Genomic DNA, 19,908 nt, shown 5'->3' on the forward strand with positions numbered 1-19,908 from the left:
ATCTGGTCAGGACCCCGCCTGCTGCGTGTCTGTAATTCAGTTTAGAAGCCCCAGCTGCAGGCGCCCCTCCCCCAGGACTGACACTGGGTCACTGATAAAAGCTCCAGGTGGGACCCGCTTCTAGGGAGGGAAGCAGGGGAAGCCCCTTCTCACCCCTGGAGTCTGCATGCGCACCCAGCATCATGGAAATGCACCTGCCCTGCCTTCCAGAGAGCGTGTGGTTCCGCCCACCCCTGGGAGCAGCCTTCCCAGAGTGCAGTTCTGTCCAAGAGACCGGGGGGGGGGGGGGGGGGGGGGGTGCTTTTGGGTACCTACGGCTTCTGAGCCGCTCGCTGTGCATAAAGCCCCCCCGGATTGCCCCCACACGTGTTTCTCTTAAAGAGTCCAGCCCCAGAGACGATACCTGTAGGTCCTCTCCGCAATTCTCGGCCTCGTCAAGTCTCTGTCTTAGATGCGTGGATTTAACAATCTGATTGTCATCTAAAGGAGAAAATCTCTTGCGTCTAACCTGTAGATCTGCATGTGATTTCAACAGTGCTGGCTGACAGGTTTCCTGGGGGAAAACGGACAGCCGCTGCTCGAAAGGCTTGTCAGGACATGGGCTCCTCCAGTTCCAGTTCCTGCCAGGCCTCGGGTTCCGGAGCCTCTACAAGTCAAGAGCTGTCTTTGAGTTCTGTCCTGGAGCGGCTCCAAAACCCTGTGTTGGGGACAAGCTCCCGTATTTCTGAGAGACCCTTTCTCCTACCAGCAACTTGGCTGACCCCTCGCAGAAAAGGACACAACGCTGGAAGTGCTTTCTGAGGGAGACAGGGGCCGTGGGGGGAGTCCCCTAAATCAGGAGGAACAGGAAACTGAATTGCCAAAAGAAATATTATCATCCTAATAAATGAAGCACATGATTTGCATTCCAGGTCCTTCAACTATTCTATGGGAACCCGGGCATTTTCCCATGACAGTATTTTTATCCCTGATGGGGGAGCAGAGAGTGAGCAGACAGTTCAAGCAATGTCACAGGACAACATCCTGGGCAAAGTCAAAACTCTTCAGGTAAGACAGCTTGAGATTGCAAAGTCAGATCCATAGGAGGGGGTCCGGCGATGGGGGGAAGCGGGAAGATCCTGAGAGTGGCCTTGAGTAAGGCAGCAGGAGAGCCAGGGGAGCTCCTGGTGAGAATTTCTGCTCTTTCAACCCTGACTCTGTTCTCTGGAAGCCTTCTGTGCCCTGTGAGAGGCGCACCGTCACCACTGTACCCACTTACCTAACAACCCCACTCCTGTTCTGTTGAGCTGTTCCCTCATTTTTAACTGCATGTCATGAGGACAGGTACCCAAGAGAAGCTTCAGGGCTTGGCTGGGCGGTGGGGGTGGGAGGGTTGGAAAAGTAACCATTGAATGTCGCCCATAATCCCTGAGCACAGGGTCGACTGTAGCTGAGGGCATGCACAGCACGTCCCCTACTTGGACAGTGATGGGGGAGACTCTTTATTATTTGCTGTATTTGTAAATCTGGCTTCCCCTGAGCCACCCTGTCTTGGAGGAAAGCCAGGAACCTCTTCAACCTCCCTCCTGCTCATGCTGCAGAGTCGGGCAGTTTTCCTCTATAAAACTGACGCAGGTGGTAACTCCCTCATAATGAAAATTTAATAAAATAATTATTCACTAAATGTGATTGAGATCATGGGAAATCCAGGGAAAGCAAGAGGAGCAGAGACACCTGGGATCTGATCACATAGGTTTGCTCGATAGCCTGGTAGGATTCACTCACCCGACAGAAGTGCCCAAGCAAGCACTTCTCTGAGATGGGAAGGCTTGGAGGCGATCCAAATTATGAACGGGGGACTCTGGTTTGCTGATTCCCATCTGTCTGTAAGTCTACAATAATGAATGTATAAATGAATGAAGGGCGGGGGGAACAGCCGGCTTGAGTAGCTGCCAATAACTCAAAGGAAATTTTCTATTTGCTTGAAATGTTCTTGTTTCTACTGAACATTAGCTATGCATTTTGGGGTCTGTGGTTACATGTCTGCACACTCTCAGCTGATAGAGCATATGGCAGAAGGGGAAATAGCTAACACCCGGAACCACACCCGAGCTGGCCTGGGTCTTTATACCGGCTGCCAGCCACGGCCCAGGGCCACCGTCCTGCCCTCAGCGCTGACGCAGGCCCTTCCATCAGGTTCTAGCATGTCCTGACCAGGTTCTGCTCTCAGTTCTTGCTGGCTGTGCTGCTACATGCGTACAGACTCCGAAGCAAGCTGTCACTTCTCCTAGGCTGGAGAAGAGGAAGGGTGGTGACTGCCCAAGAAAACGCTGGACCCCCTCCCCACGTCACCTTTCCTTCGTGCAGTATTTTGACTCCTGGGCTATTACTCTTAAGAAGTTCTGAACCCCGGGCTCATAATATGCCCTTTCCAAGAGGAATGACTTCCAGAGTTAAGTCCGTGAAACAGCTGTATTTCATAAGGGCTTTCGAGGAGTTCTTTAAAAATTAGATAATAGTGTGTTGTCTTAAATGATGTCTGTGCTAACGTCACACCGCATGCCACTGCCCCACCAGGAAGTGGATTTGGACTTGGAAAAAACATATAACTCTGCACTGTTGAAACTCAGTAAGAATATGTGAGTAACTGTTGCAGTTCACACTGCGGGGCACAAATTTAAAGAATCAGATCTTACAGTTAAAATGTAAAGCAACCAAAAAAAATTTTTTTTTAATTAAAATAAATAAATAAAATGTAAAACAACCAACTTCCCTGAAGCAGCAGTTCTATTAACAACAGAAAGGAAAATGTGAGGAAAGTGCTCTCCTTCGGGCAATACCTACTCACCCAAGGTCGGCCTGACTTTGCCTCTGCTGTGGTATAGCTTCACAAGCTTCTTTACTGCTCTTTGGTCTACTTTTTTTTTTTTTTTTTTAAATAAAGAGACTTTGCTTTTTGAGGAGGGAAATGGGGACCATTATCAGAGAAAATGTGATTTTTGGAGTGACATTAAGCTATGACTGTATCACCCCCAAAAGACTGTGCTTTATTTTTCAGTCGACTAAGCAGTATGTTCCTGGTAAGTCATAGAAACAGTAGTTAACTTTATTAATACTTGCATGAATGCTTTGCATTTTTCCATGACAACGTTATGCTGATATTGATGCTCAGTAAGCAGCATAAAAGACCGCCCCCTCGTAGACTCCAGCATGGAATGAGGGTGTTAGTTATGTCAGAGGCATGTATGTTTTTTATGTCCGAAATCGTGTTTGTGTATGTACGTATGTTTATTAAAAACAGAAAAGTAACGGATACCTATTTGACAGTAGATGTCCTGGCAGGCTGATTAGTCACTATTAAGACATTCTTTTGAAATGAGATTTCTATCGTGATACCATTGGGGGTGGGGGAGGGGAGCCATTTTTCTCTGGCCTGAGAAATGTCCCTGTCCTTGGAACCCCCCAGAAAGGTGCACGTACTGACTGTGTTGGGAAAGGTCGCCCTCTAGTGTCCACACGTGGTCATCCCAGCTCGGCTGGCTGGCCGGGGCGCCGGGGTGGTCTGTAACCGCTCTGAGGGCAGAGTGACTGAATGCAGTGTCGTCAGTAAGCCTGCATTGTCTGTATCAAGTGAATCTGTCATCTGCCAAACTTTCCGTCACAAATGATTGAAACTTTACAAGAAAAATGACTCTTTTTTTCCCTGAGTATAAAAATACTACATGTTTGTAGGGAGAACAAATTCTAATATATAGGACAGTTATAGGGGTCAGACCAATAGTGATGCCCTTTTTGAAGATCCTACACATAACAGTCAGCTGTTCCACGGCCAGTGGGTGAAATAAAAATTCTGTCCCAGGCCTCCCCCACCACCTGGCTGTGCAGCTTCCAGGGAAGTCATTGACTCTGACCCTTGCTGTCCCCATCTGAAAAATAAGGGGGTAAATATGATGGATGATCTGGGCCCTCTAGTTCTCAAAGTCTGCCATCTGTACGGAACCACTGCTCACCTGCTGTAGCACGGAGCGTTGGGGGAAGCTTCACACTTGGTTGCATTTGGACTGCAGTGACCTTGATGTTCCTTATAGCGGCCCAGATCACAGACCAGGGAGGTACCTGCTTAGATCAGATCAGACCCAGGCTATGAAGTGGGTAACAAGTGACGATAAAACTCAGGAACATTGGAGTCTAAGCCTGCAGGTGATTTCTAGAATTATACCACACCTTTGTCAGAAGATGCTAGCTCTATTAGACCACGGACTACTTAGCCCAGGAGGAGGAGCCTCCGTCTTCAGTAGCTACTGGCTCCCGCGGAGCTGGATTTCACTTAAAAATGCCCAAGTGTCATATGTTGGAGGTTTTTGACACTTCATGCAGCTGTCAAGGACACAAAGAATAGATACCCACTCTCAGCCACTTCTGCGTAGAGCAGATATCTGTAAATCTATATGCTTTTTCTTTTGCCCTTCTTTAAGAATTCATTTTCACTACGGGTGCATCTGTAGTTCACTCAAGAAGACAGAAACTTTATTCTTCTTCTGCTTTGTTCTCGCAGACACAGTGTAAAGGATGGCCGCGAGCAGTCTGGGGGAATCTAAATCCTGGCTGTGCGAGAGCTGCCGAATACCATGTGCTTGGAATTCCCACACCATAGGAGAAAGCCTCATAAATATGCATGTGCATTCCTATAACATCGCTCTCTGGCATTCCATGTTACAACAAAATGGCCCAGTTTGAATGAATAAAATATAGTCCCTTTTAGCTCGCATTCCAGTCCTCACAGTAACCCCATTCACAGCCGCGGGAGGCATGGCCCGTCCTCGGTGTAGGCGCAGTGCCCTGCCCCCCTCTCCGGCTGTCCTCGCAGTGTATGTGAAGGGCCCCTGGGTAGTAGAGAAGGTGGAGGAGTGGTAGTAGTTTACCAGGGCAGGCTCCACCCCGACAGTCTGGTTGTCAGGGGCTGCTTCTATCAAAGCTCTTCTCGTGACAATGCCTGAGTAGTGGACAGAAATGAAGTCACAAAAAAGCCCCACTGAGCCCTACATTCAAGTCACATGACACCCGAGATTGCCAAATAGGTTTCAGCAGCCACATTCTAATTGTCAGTAAGTCACAGCGTCTCGACAGCACTATTTGCTTTGAGGCGCCTGCAGGAAGCATTTGGAGCAGGAAGCCCGGGGGAGGGAAAACGTGCAGGTGCAGGAGCCTCGCCTTGCAGACCTGAGGGTCGGTCACAATGGCCCTGAACCCTCAGTCCCACCCTGGCCTGGTTCTGAGGTCTCCTCCCTGCCAGCTGCTGGTGTGTGTCTAGGAAGACAGTCCTTTGTCTGGACAGAGAGGCGGCAGCCCGATCCCTGAAAGCAGCCAGCATTTCTTTGATGACCGGGGGCCTCCCCTCCTCATCCCCCTAAGCTCGAAACCACCAGCCTGAATTTATTTTTCTTAGAGGGATTTTAAATCAGAGGCTTCACAGAAATGCACGTTGTTATTCTCAAAGGCAACAGCATTGTGTTTCTTTGGCCAGGGTGCACGTCTCTGTGACATCAGTCATCTCTGCGAGTCTCGGTCTCATTCCCGCCCTCTACCTCTTCCTCCCCCCGACCCCCGTCTCCCCACCCCAGGCTAGGTACTTGCCGCCGGGCCCACACCCCACACCCCTGCACCCTCCTCTCGGCTCACCTCTTTGACTTCATGCTCCATTTCAGTTCTTAGAACCACCGTCTCCACTTCCAGCTTCGTCCCGTGTGCCTCATTCCTCCTGTTCTTATCCCATCCACTTCTCTTTCCGTCCTCGCGCAGCTCTGCCATTGCTCGCCACGACAGCCTTCCCATCTTTGGAGCTTGTTTCCATCTAGACTGCGACTACATCGTGTCATACGCTTGTTTGTCTCTTACGCATCAGGGTGGACCGACATAAGTATTTTATAAGGTGCCTCACGAAGAAGAATTTCAGCATTTTCATTCTCTTTTTGTGATGGTGGCAAAACCCCCTCACGGAATGGCACTGACTGTTAGGCCAAGTTCTCCTGGGAAGCTCGTTAAAGAACTATTCTTTCTACTGTAACTAGAGGAAATCCCCTCATCTTAGTCGTTCCGGAACATGGAGACATGGCAGACCTGACAGCAGGACGTCTAAGTCTGAGGGTTTAGCACACTTTCCAGGGCTCGGCCAACATGCCTATCCAGAGCAGGGATAACTGGTAAACCGAAGGCCGGGCTGGGAGTCCCCGAGGGAATTCCTGCTAGGGCTTTCACTAGGACACAGGAACCTTTCGACCCCCTCTCCCCCAGGTCAGCAGAGTTGGACGGGCCCGTGACTTTGTTACACCATGTCCTCTTGTCTAACTCCATCGGCTGCTCTAACCGTGCCTGCTTCTTGATCTGCTTAGGGTAGATACTAACTGCCGCTTCCCGCTAAATGGTTCTGAGAAGGCACCCTGTCTCAGCCTTCCCCTCCCCAAATCCCTTTCAGGCTGCTCAAGCTGTACTTCACTGGCTGATCTTGGGGCTTTTGATGTGTGCTCCTTCCCAGGGGAGGCAGGCTCAGGCTGAAATAGCAGCAGATCAAATATAAGTCCTCTGTCTTTCTGTGCTCCTGACTTGGCATGCTGGGGTGCCCTGCGTGCGGGGAGGGGAGTCTTGGGCTCATCTCTTCCGTGTCTCTGCAGTCTCACTGTCTACCATGCAAGGCCGAGGGGGAGCTGGGCACGAGTGGGTGGACGGAATACCCGTGAGTTCAGAAGGGGCATCTCCCCGAAGGGAGTCCTCTGCCAAGGAAATTGGGCACAGAGTTACGAAGGCAGCATCATCTCTCTATGTCTGCCCCTAGAGGAAGAAAGTGGTGCAATGTCAAATTCGTGAGAACCTGTGGAATGCAGAGCAAATAACACTGACTATGGTTTTAGGAGACCTGGATTCAAATCCCTTCGCGGCCATTCTTTCCATAAGCTTGGGCCAGTCACCTCTCCCCACTGGACCTCTGACATTTTTTATAAAATGAGGGGGTTGGACTGTGTGATTGCTAAAGCCCCCTGTGGCTCTGTGGGATTAAGTATTAGCCAGATTAAAGGTAAATATCAGATAATGCATTCCCATTCTTTTTCTCTTCTTTTTTCCTTTTCTTTTCTTTCTTTCTTTTTTTTTTTTTTTTTTTTTTTTTTTTTTTTTTTTTTTTTGAGGCACAAAAGGACTACGAAGCCGGAGTCCCTAAGTCTAGAGCAGTAGCTCTCAGGCACAGCACTCTTACTCCCCCAGCGGACTGTCTGGACAGGGAACGAATTGCTGCTGGCATCTGGTGCCCAGGGGCCCGGTGCGGCTGCTGAGCTGTTAGAGCGCCCAGGGCAGCTCCCCACAGCAGAGAGCGATGTGGTGGGACGCGTCCGGAGCGCTGAGCTTGCGAACCTGCTCTAGATGAAGGGTGGCCACGGCGTACCCTTCTTTCTTCCTGAATGTTGCTCATTTTCTCTGCCACAGCGCATTAAATATTTTGCCCTTTATCATTATATTTATAATTTTTTTCTTCAGAGAATATATTTATTTTTCTGATCTGGCTTTTCTCTAATTCTGAACACCATTGATCTTCCTAATTTCTCTCCCGTTTCCCCCCCCCCCCCCCACCCCCCCCCCTACCTGCCACGGATCGTGATCCCTCTTCGGCCCTTTCCTTCTGCCTCCTTCTCTGTCCCTTCCCCACTGGGCTCCTTCCGCCCCGCAGTTCACGCTGTCAAACTGCAGCCGGGCAGAGAAGTCCTCGCGGCAGGACAGGATCGTTCTGTGTCTTCCGTGATGTCTGCATTGATTATGGAAGGACTTGCCAGCATTGGGGCCCCCTTCACCTCGGTGCCCATGTGAGCAGAACATGGTGTTCGAGTGAGGGCTGGTGAGGAAGGTGGTTAAAACATATTCAGGGAGAATGTGTCCGAGAGAAGCTGGAGGGCTCCCCGGTTACAGCAACCACGAGGGTCTAGATTTTCCCCAGTGGTTCCTGCATTTCATGTAACTCTTCTTATCATTTTTATGAGACTTTTTAATAAATACATTTATAGGGCTAAGGAAAAAATTTTTTTATAACATGTATTCCCACTTTTGGTTTCAAAATACGGTCTCTCCGCCCCCTGGATAATGTTGGCATCTCTGGGAAAGAGGTGGCTGGATGAAAAAGCTCATGGCTTGAAGGTGGGAAAGGAACAGACACTGGAAAACGAATCCACTTATCCCAGAACTGCATCGTGGCTCACTGGCATGGTATTTAGTCTAGAAACGTGCGCAGAACGCGCCCCAGGGCCCCCTAGCTATGCGGGGGCATCTGCCCGCACTCCTCATGACCCACTTCCCTGCTTCAGAATGTCTTTCTTTGGTTTTTCTCCAGCGACAGTTGAGCAAAAACATCAAGTTTGGGCGGCCACCACCCAGTGCCATTCCCATGAAGAAGGCAGACAGTGGTGAGGCCGGCTTAGAAGAGGATCTGCTCCTGACCAGTCCCATGGAGATTGTGACTCACGAGGACGTCCCCCTCTCAGACACCGAGAACAAAGTAAGGCTCCTCCAGGGAGTGACCTGGTTGCTGATAAGCTAGGGGAGGACGCTGGGCAGTGGCCAGGGCATCCAGAGACTCTGAGCTCTGCGGAGCAGGGAATGTGTACAGAAGCTTTTCTGCTGAGTGGCCCGGGGCTGGAGGGCACCCCCTGGTCTGCAGCGAGGCACACTTCGGGGGGCAGCTGGGAGTGGCGAAAGGGAGACGTGCCCTTCACGGTTGCTCCTCAAAGCATCTTCCACTTACTCTTCAAGATTCCGCGGGGCCCACCTTTTCCAGGAAGCCTTGGCCAGCCTTACCCCTGCTCAGGGCTGTCTCCCCTGTGTCTTTGCTGGGCATCCTTCATGCTTCTCACACGCCCATACTCATCCATGTCCATGTAATTGTGCTCTCTCCGTCTCTAAATGTGGAGTTCCTCGAGGACAGACTGGAGTCTCCATATCTTTGTCGCCCCAGGACTCAGCTAGTGCTTACGTAGTAGCACCGAGTGATTACTCGTCAGATTGGACTAATTTAAAGGGAGATGAGAAAAGAAAGAAGTAGGTCCTTCACGAGGCAGAACGTATCAAACACGCTATCTTGAAGTCTAGTCTACTTAACAAGGGAAGAAAGTCATATTGGTCTAGCATTGTCCAATCTGAATCCGGTCTTTTGACACTTGGAAAGAAACACCATGACCCAGAATCAGAGTCCTTCCAGCAGCGGGAAGGACATCCTCGGGCCTCCACTGGGGGAGGAGGGCAGGCGCCCAGCAGCTGGAGCAGGGAGCCCTCGAGCTGAGCCACCGAGTCATTCAGTCTCAACAGAAAGCACTTTCTGTGCCTACCAAGGCGCCTGAAATTACGTGGCTGTTTATTAAAATGGACGTCCCCCCAAAGTCATGCCTGTTATCAGCTAATACATCATCAGGGCGGGAAGAAAGAGAAGTGATTTGTAGGGCAAAGTGAGGAAGGAAAGAACAGGCCATTCCCCCGCTGTTGCCCACTTCTGCCTCTGGCCCTCCTGCCTCCTGTTTCCCAGACAGGTGGGCAGCGGGGGCTGCCGTGGGTAAGTAGGCGGGCGCAGCGCCCCCACCACGTCCAACCTGTCCAGCGCTAGGCGGCAGCGATGGCTATCAGCCTTCATGCCCCGAGTTTTCCAAGGACTGAAGCAAATGTCCTCACTGTTACTGAGGATCTAAGTGCCGAGGACTGTGGCCCGAGGAAGGACAGGGCTCAGTCCTTCTGCAGGGGCTGCCTCCATGTAGCTTACATTCTGATGACAGGAGGGTCACATGGCAAGTCAACAGGTACATGTATAAATGTAATAACTCTGGATCAAGAAAAAGTACTGCACAGAAGGTAAAACAGAGTGATGGAAAAGTGCGTAACAAGGTGGGTGAGGAGCTGCTCTCTAGGCAAGGAGGTCAAAGCAACCAGAGCAGACCTGGGGCTGGGGCCATGCTCTCCGCAGAGGGAAGAACAAGCAGAGAGGCCCAGAGATGGGGCTGGGGGTGTCCCAAAAGAAAGCAGGTCTTTGTGGCCCGCCAGACCTTGGAGGGGGCAAAGAGAGGATAGAGCAAGGTATAGAGGCCAGATTGTACAAACCACAGGAAAAGGGGGCTTCTCATTCTGGGAGTAGTGTCTGATTTGTGTTTCCTTCTTTTTTTCTTTAAATTTTATTTTATTTTTTTTTTATTTTTTTATTTTTTTTTTTTTTTAAAGATTTTATTTATTTATTTGACAGAGAGAAATCACAAGTAGTCGGAGAGGCAGGCAGAGAGAGAGGGAAGCAGGCTCCCCGCCGAGCAGAGAGCCCGATGCGGGACTCGATCCCAGGACCCCGAGACCATGACCCGAGCCGAAGGCAGCGGCCCAACCCACTGAGCCACCCAGGCGCCCTAAATTTTATTTTTATTTGAGGGAGAGCAAGAGAGCATGAACAGTGGGGGAGAGGCAGAGGGAGGAGAAGGAGAGAATCCTAAACAGGCTCCACGGTCAGCTCAGCAGAGTCTGAGGCAGGGCTCGATCCCAGGACTGTGAGATCATGACCTGAGCTGAAACCGAGAGTCGGACGTCCAACCGACAGAGCCACCCAGGCACCCGATCTGTATTTCCTAAAGATGCTTCTAAGTGTGGTGCTGACATCATTGCTCCGGAGCGGACAATAACCGATAACGCCTGTTTTTAACTATGGGCCATGTAAGGCAGAAGGTACAGCGGGGCCATCAGAAAGGTGCAGGTCATGTGGTGCGGGCGTTCCAGGGCAGGGGAGCAACTGCGCTGGGGCTCTTCAGCCTTTTTCTTCTCCTTCCGTGCTAAGGGTTTTTGCCTCATCCATCTCCTCAGCCCAGCCCTTTGCACGCAGCATAGGTAGGGCCTTTCCTTCTCACCGAGGAGAGGTCTGGCGTAGAGGGGCGACGGCCAGCGGGTGAAGGGGGCCAAGGCAGCGAGCACAGCCAGAAGCTCTGAGGTCGGAGGCCGGGTGTGTGACACAGCCCTGCTTCCCAGGTCGGGTGGCTGGAGGGGGGCGCCTGGTCTCAGCCACAGCAGAGACTGAGGTTGGAGACTGCCCAGTTAGAGATGTGCTGGACTCAGGAAAAGAAGCAAGTGTACGCTCCGTGCCTGGAGTCCTTATCTGAGCATTAGCAAAGTCCCCAGTGTGACTTCCGCTGGCTCTCTGCGGGCAGCTACAGCCTTCTCCCCACGCAGCCAAGTCTGGTTATCTGCCCAGAACTTCCTGTTGCGGCGTCTGACTTGAGCGCTCTCTTTACTGTTCCAGCCCAGTGACCCTCCAAGTTCTCAGAGTCCTCTGAATCTGCCTGGAGCCAGAAGTGAGATGGAAGACAAGGTAGTGTGATTTGAACTTCAGTTTTTAGTTTCTTTACTTCAACTTCCATTTTGGACCCTTTTTTTCCAATCCACCGTATCATTTTTCCATTCATAAATGCCGCCTACACCCATTACCTTCAGTTCCTTCAGAACGTTACCCCAGTGGTAGATGTTAGAGCGTCCATTTCCACGGCTTCCTAAATGTGCCAGGTCCTTCAAGACCCTGAGAAGCCATTGGAAAAGGCATTCCAGAACACCTGAAGGTACACAGGTCTGTAAGGAAGAGTTTCTATTTAGAGATGCAAAAACAAAACAAAACACCTCAGCATTTCTCTACTTGTATGTATTTTTGTTTTTTAACTTTTCTGTGTTCAGTTGAAACCTGGGACTGCCCGCAGGAGTCTTGGGGACCCTTAGAGGCCAGTCCACTAGCCAGAGCAGTCGTCTGCAGAGGCTCCAGGCCTCCTCCCGGGGCCGGTACAGTGAGCAGAGTGTGTCCGAGTCTTCTGAAGGGGGATGGCCGCAGACTGCCACCGCCCAGACAATGAAGCAGCCCATCTCGGACGATCTAGAAATGCAACCTTGCATTTAAATCTCAGCTGCTGGTACTTCTCTGTGCCTTCAGTCTGGCCCATTTGGCTGGAATGCTTTTTATTCATCCATCTCTTAGGGGATGGAAATAATGTTTGATTCATCTCTTCAACAAGAGTTCAGAATTTGATACGTATTCTAAAGATAACCATAAAGAAATAATAGCTAGAAGCCCAAAGGCTGGAATTATTTTTCCTTACTTCTGTTTCTTATCATAAGTTATTATTTACTGAGCATCCATTTTGCTATTGGAGCGGGCTTGGTCCTTTATCTTTAGCACACAAATATGGAAGGTAATCGCAAAAAGCGAAGCTGTGCGCTAAGCCCCAGGGGCTCTGCATTGCCAGCACGAATGCGGCCCACTGGCCCTGGCCTCCGCTCCTGCCCCGCCCGTGCCTGGGAGCGGCCGGCTCCGCAGGGAGGGCCGAGAGCGCCCTCTGCTGCGCGCTGGCGCCGTGCAGCTGGGAGCCCTCCCCTTGCCGCGCGCCTGTCTGGCCGGTGCGTTCTCAGGAGTAACAGGTGTGGCTTCTCCTCTTTCAGTATGGCCTCAGGGTGCAGGCCGAGCTGGGTCTCTCTGACCTGCCTAGATGCGTAGTTTGTCCGGGTGGTGGTTTCTGAGTGCGCCCATCTGCATTCCGGTGCTGCTGGTCACCCTGAGGGGCTGCTCTCACCCCTGGGTGGTACATTTCTGCCCTTCCTTTTTGCACCAGGGCCTCGCCCTCTCATGGGCTTGGTGCACTCAACTCTGTGGCCTTGGAGTGATTGTGCTAGAACATTTTTGTGGGTACCAATTTCATACCCTAAGCACGGAGGGTCTAGTTTGTTGCATTTCCTTTATTCCTCCTAAAAATATTTACTGAGCACTTGCCAAATGAGATTTGCCACGTGGTCATAAAGGGGACTGAAAAGAGGAAAAAGACACATTCCCTGCCTCAGAGGGACTAAGGTAGAAGCTGAGGGATGTTTGCAGGTGTCTGAGGTCATGTCTTAAATGAGAGAGTCATTAGCAGAGTTGAGCTGGTTCAGGGCTCAGCAAACTATGACTTATTTCAGGCTCCGTAGCCTTAGGGTCCAACCAGGACACTCCCCCTTGTTGTGCTCTTCCTTTGCAGCCCAAACGCAGCTGAAGACAATGGGCAGTGGGCATGGCTGTGTGCCTGCAAAACTTTAAGTGCTAAATTAAGCTATGCGCAGGATTGGGCCCCCTGGCTATGTTACCTCCCATCTACTCTAACCTTCCCCCTCCCCATATTATTCAAAGTAGGAAAATTAGTCTGTGAAAGGTTAAATGACCTTTATGAGTTGATGCAAATAACACTGGCAGAACAAATCGTGCTCCCCTCACAGTCCCAGTGAGTGCCACCTGCTCGAAGCCATCCCCGGGGGCCGGGCTGGGCCAGGTGTGGGCTCCAGCAAGGGCTGTGGCTCTGATGGGGACCATGTGGTTTCCTCTCCATACAGGTGGCTCCCGTTAAACCATCTCGGCCAAAAAGGCACTTGTCTTCTGCTGGAACCATCGAAAGTGTCAACCTGGATGCCATCCCCCTAGCCATCGCTCGCCTGGACAACAGTGCCGCCAAGCACAAACTGTCCGTAAAGCCGAAAAACCAGAGGGTGTCCAAGAAGCACCGGCGACTTGCCAGGGTATGAGGGGCCCATCCCGGCTGACCAGGCAGCTGCCCGTGCTTGCTGGCGCTGCTTCTGCCCAGTAGGGCGGTGCCATGAGGGGCCAGTAGAAGGAACTAGGTCTGTCTCATCAGGGACCTGGTGAGTTGCAGTGAACCAGGGCAAAGCAGGCCCGTTTACTTTCCATCGCCCTTTCTAACATGCCTGCCTGGGGGCTGGTGGGCCCCAGAACGAGAGGCTGTCCTTTGAGGGCCCCCAGGCCCTCTGTGTTGGCTTTGCCCCTGCCGTGTGACCCAGCTTTCCTGCCACAGCTCAGCCAGAGGGTCTTTGGTTTGACTAGGGGGGCCTTTGAGGTCACAGGTTTCAGGGCACACGACGTGCAAAGCTCATTTTTTCTCATCTTTCTCATGCTGGACTTTTGGTTCTCCTGTGATTCATTTGTATTCAGCAAAAGGAACTTGAGAATGACCAACAAAGGGGCCAGAAGTCAACACGAAGGGATGTGTTTTCCTCCACCCGCACAACTTATTCCCAGTGTTCTGGCCTGGGTTTACCGAGCTCCATACTTAGGAACAACTGCCCCTTCTTCTGAGATTAAGAGGGCCACGGGCAATGTGAATAGGGTGGGTAATGGTTGCCTGTTGGAAAGGAAAAGGCTAATTCTTTCTTTCCTTACCAATGTTAGGATGGACCACATGAACATGGTGGCCTTCTGTATCAGCTCTCGCCGGACCAGAACGGACACTCGGGAGAAGACAAGCCAGTCTGGCATGAAGAAGAGCCAGAGCTGCTGGACTCTGAAGAAGAGAAGAGATGCCAAGAGGAATACTGGCTAGAACTTGAGGCCAAGTGCAAACGGCAGAAGGCCGAGGCAGCAGAGAGGAAACGTCTGGAAGAGCAGAGGCTCCAGGCCCTGGAGAGGAGGCTTTGGGAGGAGAACAGAAGGCAGGAACTCTTGGAGGAGAAAGGAGAAGACGAGGAGGGAGAGAGGGCAGAACTACAGCTGGAGGCCGAAGAGAGGCAGCGCCAAGAGGAGAGGCAGAGACTGGAGGAGCAAGGTGGCCAAGGGCGGAGGGAGCTGGTGGACGGAAGGCACCTCCAGGCCCCAGAGCAGCTGCGCCTCCAGCGCCCCGCTCAGCAGGAAGAGCAGGCGGTGTGGAGCGGTGCAGAGGCTGAGACGCAGCGGCAGCTGCAGGAGGAGAGGCAGCTGAGGGAGCTCAGGAGGCAGGAGGAGCTGGAGGAGCAGCAGAGGCTTGAAGCTGAGAAGCAGCGACGGCGGGAGGAGGAGCAGCGGGAAAGGGAGGAGCAGCAGCTGCGGGAAGAGGAGCAGCGGCGGTGGGAGAAGGAGCAGCGGGCAAGGGAGGAGCAGCGGCTGTGGGAAGAGGAGCAGCAGCGGCAGGAGGAGGAGGAGCGGCGGCGGGAGGAGCAGCGGCAGCTGGAAGAGGAGCAGCAGCGGCGGCGGGAGGAGCAGCTGCGTTTGGAAGAGGAGCAGCGGCGTTTGGAAGAGGAGCAGCAGCGGCGGGAGGAGGAGCAGCGGCGTTTGGAAGAGGAGCAGCGGCAGCGGGAGGAAGAGCAGCGGCAGCTGGAAGAGGAGCTGCGGCGGCGGGAGGAGGAGGAGGAGCAGCGAGAACGGGTGGAGAAGCCGTGGCTGGAGGCAGAGGCAGCTGCCAGGAGGAGGGCAGAGCTGGGAAAGCGGGAGCAAGTGGAGGCCCTGAGGAGGCCGGAAGGGGAGCGTCGGGAAGCCGCGAGAGGGCACGAGGAGAAGTGGCAGCAGCTGGACGAAAAAAGGGGCTTGAGGAGTCCAAAGATGGACTTTGCAGAGAAACCCCGGAAACGAGAGCACCCGCAGCCCGAGAAGCAAAGCGAAAGCTCGGAGGAATCTAAGATTTGTGAGAAGCAGAGTCAGGAGGCCGTGCCAGCCGGAGAGCAGCCCGGACAGCACGGCGACGGTCCGGAGCCTGACCGTCGTGCGCGTCGGGAAGAGAGACCAGGAACTAGCGCGCAGCCTCCCCAGAAACAAGAGGCGCAAGTGGAAGTGACTCCCGGGGAGAAGAAGGAAGCCACTGCCCCGGAAAAAGACAGAAAGGGGGAGGAACTCCGGTGGCAGGAAGTGGACGAGAGGCAGAGCATGCCAAGGCCCTACACTTTCCAGGTGTCATCGGGAGGGAAACAGATTCTCTTCCCCAAAGTCAATCTGAGCCCGGTGACACCCGCGAGAGGTGCGGGACTTGCCTCTGCTCCCCACGCGCCAAAGACCCCGCGAGCCGGCGCGGCCTCCCACGCCCTGCCCTCCTCCCTGAGTGTCCCCCACACAGCCATTCTGGTCACGGGAGCGCAGCTCTGCGGCCCCGCGGTCAACCTGAGCCAGATCAAGGACACGGCATGCAAGTCCCTCCTGGGCTTGTCGGAAGAAAAGAAGCACGTTGACGTCCCGGCCCTGGAGAACCCGCCCCGAGCGCCTGTCGACCCCCGGGCAGGCAGCGGGAAGGTCAGGGCCGCCCAGGAGTCTCCGAGCAGTGCGGCCGCCCTCGCCGAATGGGCGTCCATTCGGTCCAGGATCCTGAAGAACGCGGAGGGCGAGCAGCCTCGGCCCAGTGACGAGCACCCTCCCCGGGCCCGCAGTGATTCCCGCGGGAACCTCCGGAGGACCCCCCCAGTAAATGCCAAGTTCTCCATTATGCCCGCTTGGCAGAAATTCTCTGACGGTGGCACCGAGACCTCCAAACAGAACACAGAAGCAGAGAGCACAAGAAAAAGACCCTCGCTGGGACCCGGGGTGCCCCAGCCCCTGGATACTAACGAGCTCCCCAAGGGTGCAGAGAAACCAGAGCCAGCAGACACCACGGAGGGGTGCAAATTTGCCAAAGACCTCCCGTCTTTCCTTGTCCCCAGCCCTGCTTACCCGCCGCAGAAGGCAGTGGCCCATGCGGAGCCCGGGGCCACTTCGGACGCTGAGACCAGCAGCGGGAGAGGGAAGCCAGACCCCTCGATGCCCAGCCAGGAGGAAAAAGCCTCACCGTTTGGCATAAAACTGAGAAGGACCAACTACTCCTTGCGCTTCCACTGCGACCAGCAGACGGAACAGAAGAAGAAGAAGAGGCACAGCAGCACGGGGGGCAGCACGGGGGACAGCGCGGACGGCGGCGCCCCGGCCCCCGGGGGCACCAGGGGAGAGAAGGAGCCTGAAGCCGTGGCCGCCAAGCCGGGCCCGTCTCTGCCCCCCGAGAGGAAGCCCGGCCTGTCCGCCTGGAAGGACTCGGCCGAAAGGGCCCCCCCTTCTCCCGCCGCCGCCCCGGGGCCCCCACCGGCCGCGGAGCACGACCGCGGGGCCCACAGATCGCCGCTGGCGCCGAAGCCCGCGCTGGCCCCCAAGCCTGCGGGTCAGACGCCGCCCCCGTCGCCGCTCTCCAAGCTGAGCAGGCCCTACCTGGTGGAGCTGCTGGCCCGCCGGGCGGGGAGGCCGGACCCGGAGCCCGGCGAGCCCGCCAGGGAGCCCCAGCAGAGCAGGGAGCCCCGGCCGCCTTCGCCGCCGCCGCCCCCGGAGCCGAGGAAGGCGCCGCCGAGGGACGAGGAGGAGGCGGTGGAGCCCGAGCGCAAACCCGCTTCCCCGGCTCCGCCGGCCGCCCGGCCCGAGAAGTCCTGCCCGACGCCCGAGCCCGGGAGGAGAGGTAGGTGGCGGTCGGGGGCATCTCGGCCTCGCGCCGTCGCCGCGCGTGGGGCCCAGCGGGAGCCGGGGCGGCCGCTCGACGGTCCCGACCCGGCGCGTCGCTTCCTCCGCTGCGCAGGGCCGGCGACGTGACCGTCCGGCCGGCCGCTGCTGCCGCCCGGACTGACACGCTGGGGGTCGGCCGTGCACACGAGGTGCCGGCCTGATTAGCTTGTGTCCTTCATCCTCCGCGGGGCCCGGTGCGGGGCTGGTCCCCACAGGTTCCCCGGAGGAGGCTGTGTCCTCTGGGCAGCGGCTGCAGCGTCGCCCGAGGCGCTTCTGGGTGCACAGGCCGCTCCCCGGCAGTTTGGGCCAAACGCGTTGCCGCGGGACCCCCTCGGCCCGGCAGCCTGGCTCTGGGGGCCTCCTGCTGGAACCTGCAGAGCAGCTGCTGTCCCTCCGGTTTCTCCAGAGCGGGCGGGGGCCGCTCGAGGGGTCTTGGGCCCCTGGGAAGTCATAGGATACTTTCTTTTTTGTTTTGTACGGTTGGAGGTAACGTTCAGAAAGATAGTCCAGAAGTTCTGTTTCTCAGAGAAATTCTCCCCCGAGGTTTATTAGGAAACCCGTAGGCCTTCTCTTTTGTTGGACTGTTTAGGTGGAGAGTGATTTTTGCCGAGAAAAGAGCTGTTTGCCCAGCAGTACTGGTGTGGTGACTTGCCTTACGGAAGGAAGGTCTCATTGTCCTTTTTTTGTTTTTAAGATTTTATTTATTTATTTGACAGAGAGAAATCACAAGTACACTGAGAGGCAGGCAGAGAGAGAGAGAAGGAAGCAGGCTCCCAGGACCCTGAGATCATGACCTGAGCCGAAGGCAGCGGCTTAACCCACTGAGCCACCCAGGCGCCCCTCATTGTCCTTTTTAACCAAGCCTTGGACAGCAGGTAGATCCTGCGGTCTCCAGACCATTTCTCCCTCATTTGTTTGTCTTGCTGATGAGAAGCCCAGTCTCAGTTTTTTCTTTTGTGTTTCTGTTTTTCCCTCTGTGCTGGGCCCTGGGGGGGTCACCATGGTAGTCCCACAAGCGGGTAAGAGCTGTCCCTTAGTTCCCCATAGTCTCGTGGGACTCGTACTGGCAGTCCCCACCTTGGCCTTCAGAGCTAGGTGTTTTGGGGGCCCTGGCTCTTAGAAGTCTGAAAAGTTGGGGTACCAGATGTGGAGTCCAAACCCTTTGCTCCCCAAGGAGAAACTAGGAGTTGTGGGTTCTCTCCCAGTTGTGGGTTCATGGTGAGGTTGTGTTCCAGCTTCTCCAGCCTCCTTCCACATGGGGTTTTTCTCGTTCACCCAAGGTGTAGGAGTTTTTGGATTTCTTTTAAAGGAAACTGTTGCATATGTAGCTGTGTATTGGGTGTGTCCCTGCCAGGAGAGGAGTTCAGGATCCTTCTTTGTTGCCATCTTAACTGAAGCCCCATTTTCAGTTTTGACATTAGCTTTTGTGTCATTAGCTCTGATGATCTCCCTCTCACAGTCTGGGGGGCTCTATCACTCTCCTAGCTTCTCCCCAGAGAAATAACAGTTGTGCTTCTTTCTCATAGAGAAGTCCCTTTACTGTAATTTTCTACCAAAAACCCTTACTGCCCCTGTTTTCTTTCCCAGGATCCAGATTCTGGGCTGTCAGGCTCTGCTAACTGAATTTTTCTTTATTTGCTAGAAAAGAAGCAAGGGTCTCATGCCCTGGGGGGTACCGTCCAAAGACCACTGGGGTTTTCCCACACCACGCTAGGCCAGGCTAGGCCATGCTGACGGTGTGTTGGCCTGAACACCCTCATCAGAATAAAAATGTTAAAGCCTGGATCTCCAGTTTCCTTTGTTAATTGTGTGCCTGTAGGGTTGTCATTAGCTAAAACCCTTGGAGCTCCCCATGCATTTAGGGTGAAGTTCACTGAAACAAGGGGGACATAAATCTGTTGCAAATCATGGTACTTCCTTTTATTTTCTTTGGCCAGCTGCTTGACAGCTCTGGCTTTGTCATAAAGCAGCGGGCAAAGAGCTTGTCAGCTCTGCTAGGTTCTTGTGTTTGTATTAATAGTAACCTCACAGTGTGCTAAAAGCAAAGGAGTGAGGAGACTTCTGGAATATGGTCTGAGTGAGGATGTCTGTGCCAGTCCAAATATTAGAAAAGCTTAATTTCATTTTTCTTTTTAATATAAACATACTCAGAAATTCTGACCTTTTCTTCCTAACTTAGCCCCAGTGAATGGCCTGACACATTCCCTAGGGCACACATACCCTTTATTTAGTAGGCCACTGGTGTAAAAGAGACTTCCATCCCCAAGGCTGAGGCCAGTGAGAACCAGTCCATAGGCTGAGCCACTGGGAGGGCTTGGACTCTGAATCCGCCCCGGTGGGAATGAAAATAACAAAGGTGATCCCCCCCATTTGTCCTCTAGAGGTCATCTCCTTCTGAAATTTCCACCTCCTTATGGTGTGTGGAACCCATAGCAAGTGGCCCTTTCTCTAAGAATTTACTGCCTTCAGGAGCTGTGGTTCAAACCCTGTAAGGCTGGGATGGACTTGCTCGTGTCCCCAGAACCCGAAGGAGGGCATCTGAATGGCCTGTGCCCCCCCTCATCCACTGAGTTCAGAATGAGAAAGAATAGGTTTAAACAAATGTTTTACTCGGGCTGCTTCTTCCCCCAACTCTGATTTTTCCATGACCCTGTGGT

At 53.7% G+C, this 19,908-nt stretch overlaps 1 protein-coding gene across 3 annotated transcripts in view; it reads left to right on the forward strand.

Annotated features, from left to right (window-relative positions):
• Nucleotides 1-19,908, forward strand: part of CRACD (capping protein inhibiting regulator of actin dynamics) — a 270,791-nt gene that overhangs the window by 241,807 nt on the left and 9,076 nt on the right. Inside the window, exons 1-6 of one of the 3 annotated variants that reach the window (XM_059384317.1) lie at nt 963-1,047; nt 3,038-3,059; nt 8,348-8,512; nt 11,273-11,341; nt 13,375-13,557; nt 14,225-17,207. In XM_059384317.1, coding sequence (XP_059240300.1) covers nt 971-1,047; nt 3,038-3,059; nt 8,348-8,512; nt 11,273-11,341; nt 13,375-13,557; nt 14,225-17,207 — 3,499 coding nt within the window. In that variant the 5' untranslated portion in view covers nt 963-970. Of the gene's footprint in view, nt 1-911; nt 1,048-3,037; nt 3,060-8,347; nt 8,513-11,272; nt 11,342-13,374; nt 13,558-14,224; nt 17,208-19,908 lie in introns of those variants that run through there. The other 2 variants (XM_059384309.1, XM_059384326.1) reach the window with 2 other exon arrangements.

The sequence above is a fragment of the Mustela nigripes genome, chromosome 1 (genome assembly GCF_022355385.1).
Source record: "Mustela nigripes isolate SB6536 chromosome 1, MUSNIG.SB6536, whole genome shotgun sequence".
Classification (NCBI taxonomy): Eukaryota; Metazoa; Chordata; class Mammalia; order Carnivora; family Mustelidae; genus Mustela; species Mustela nigripes.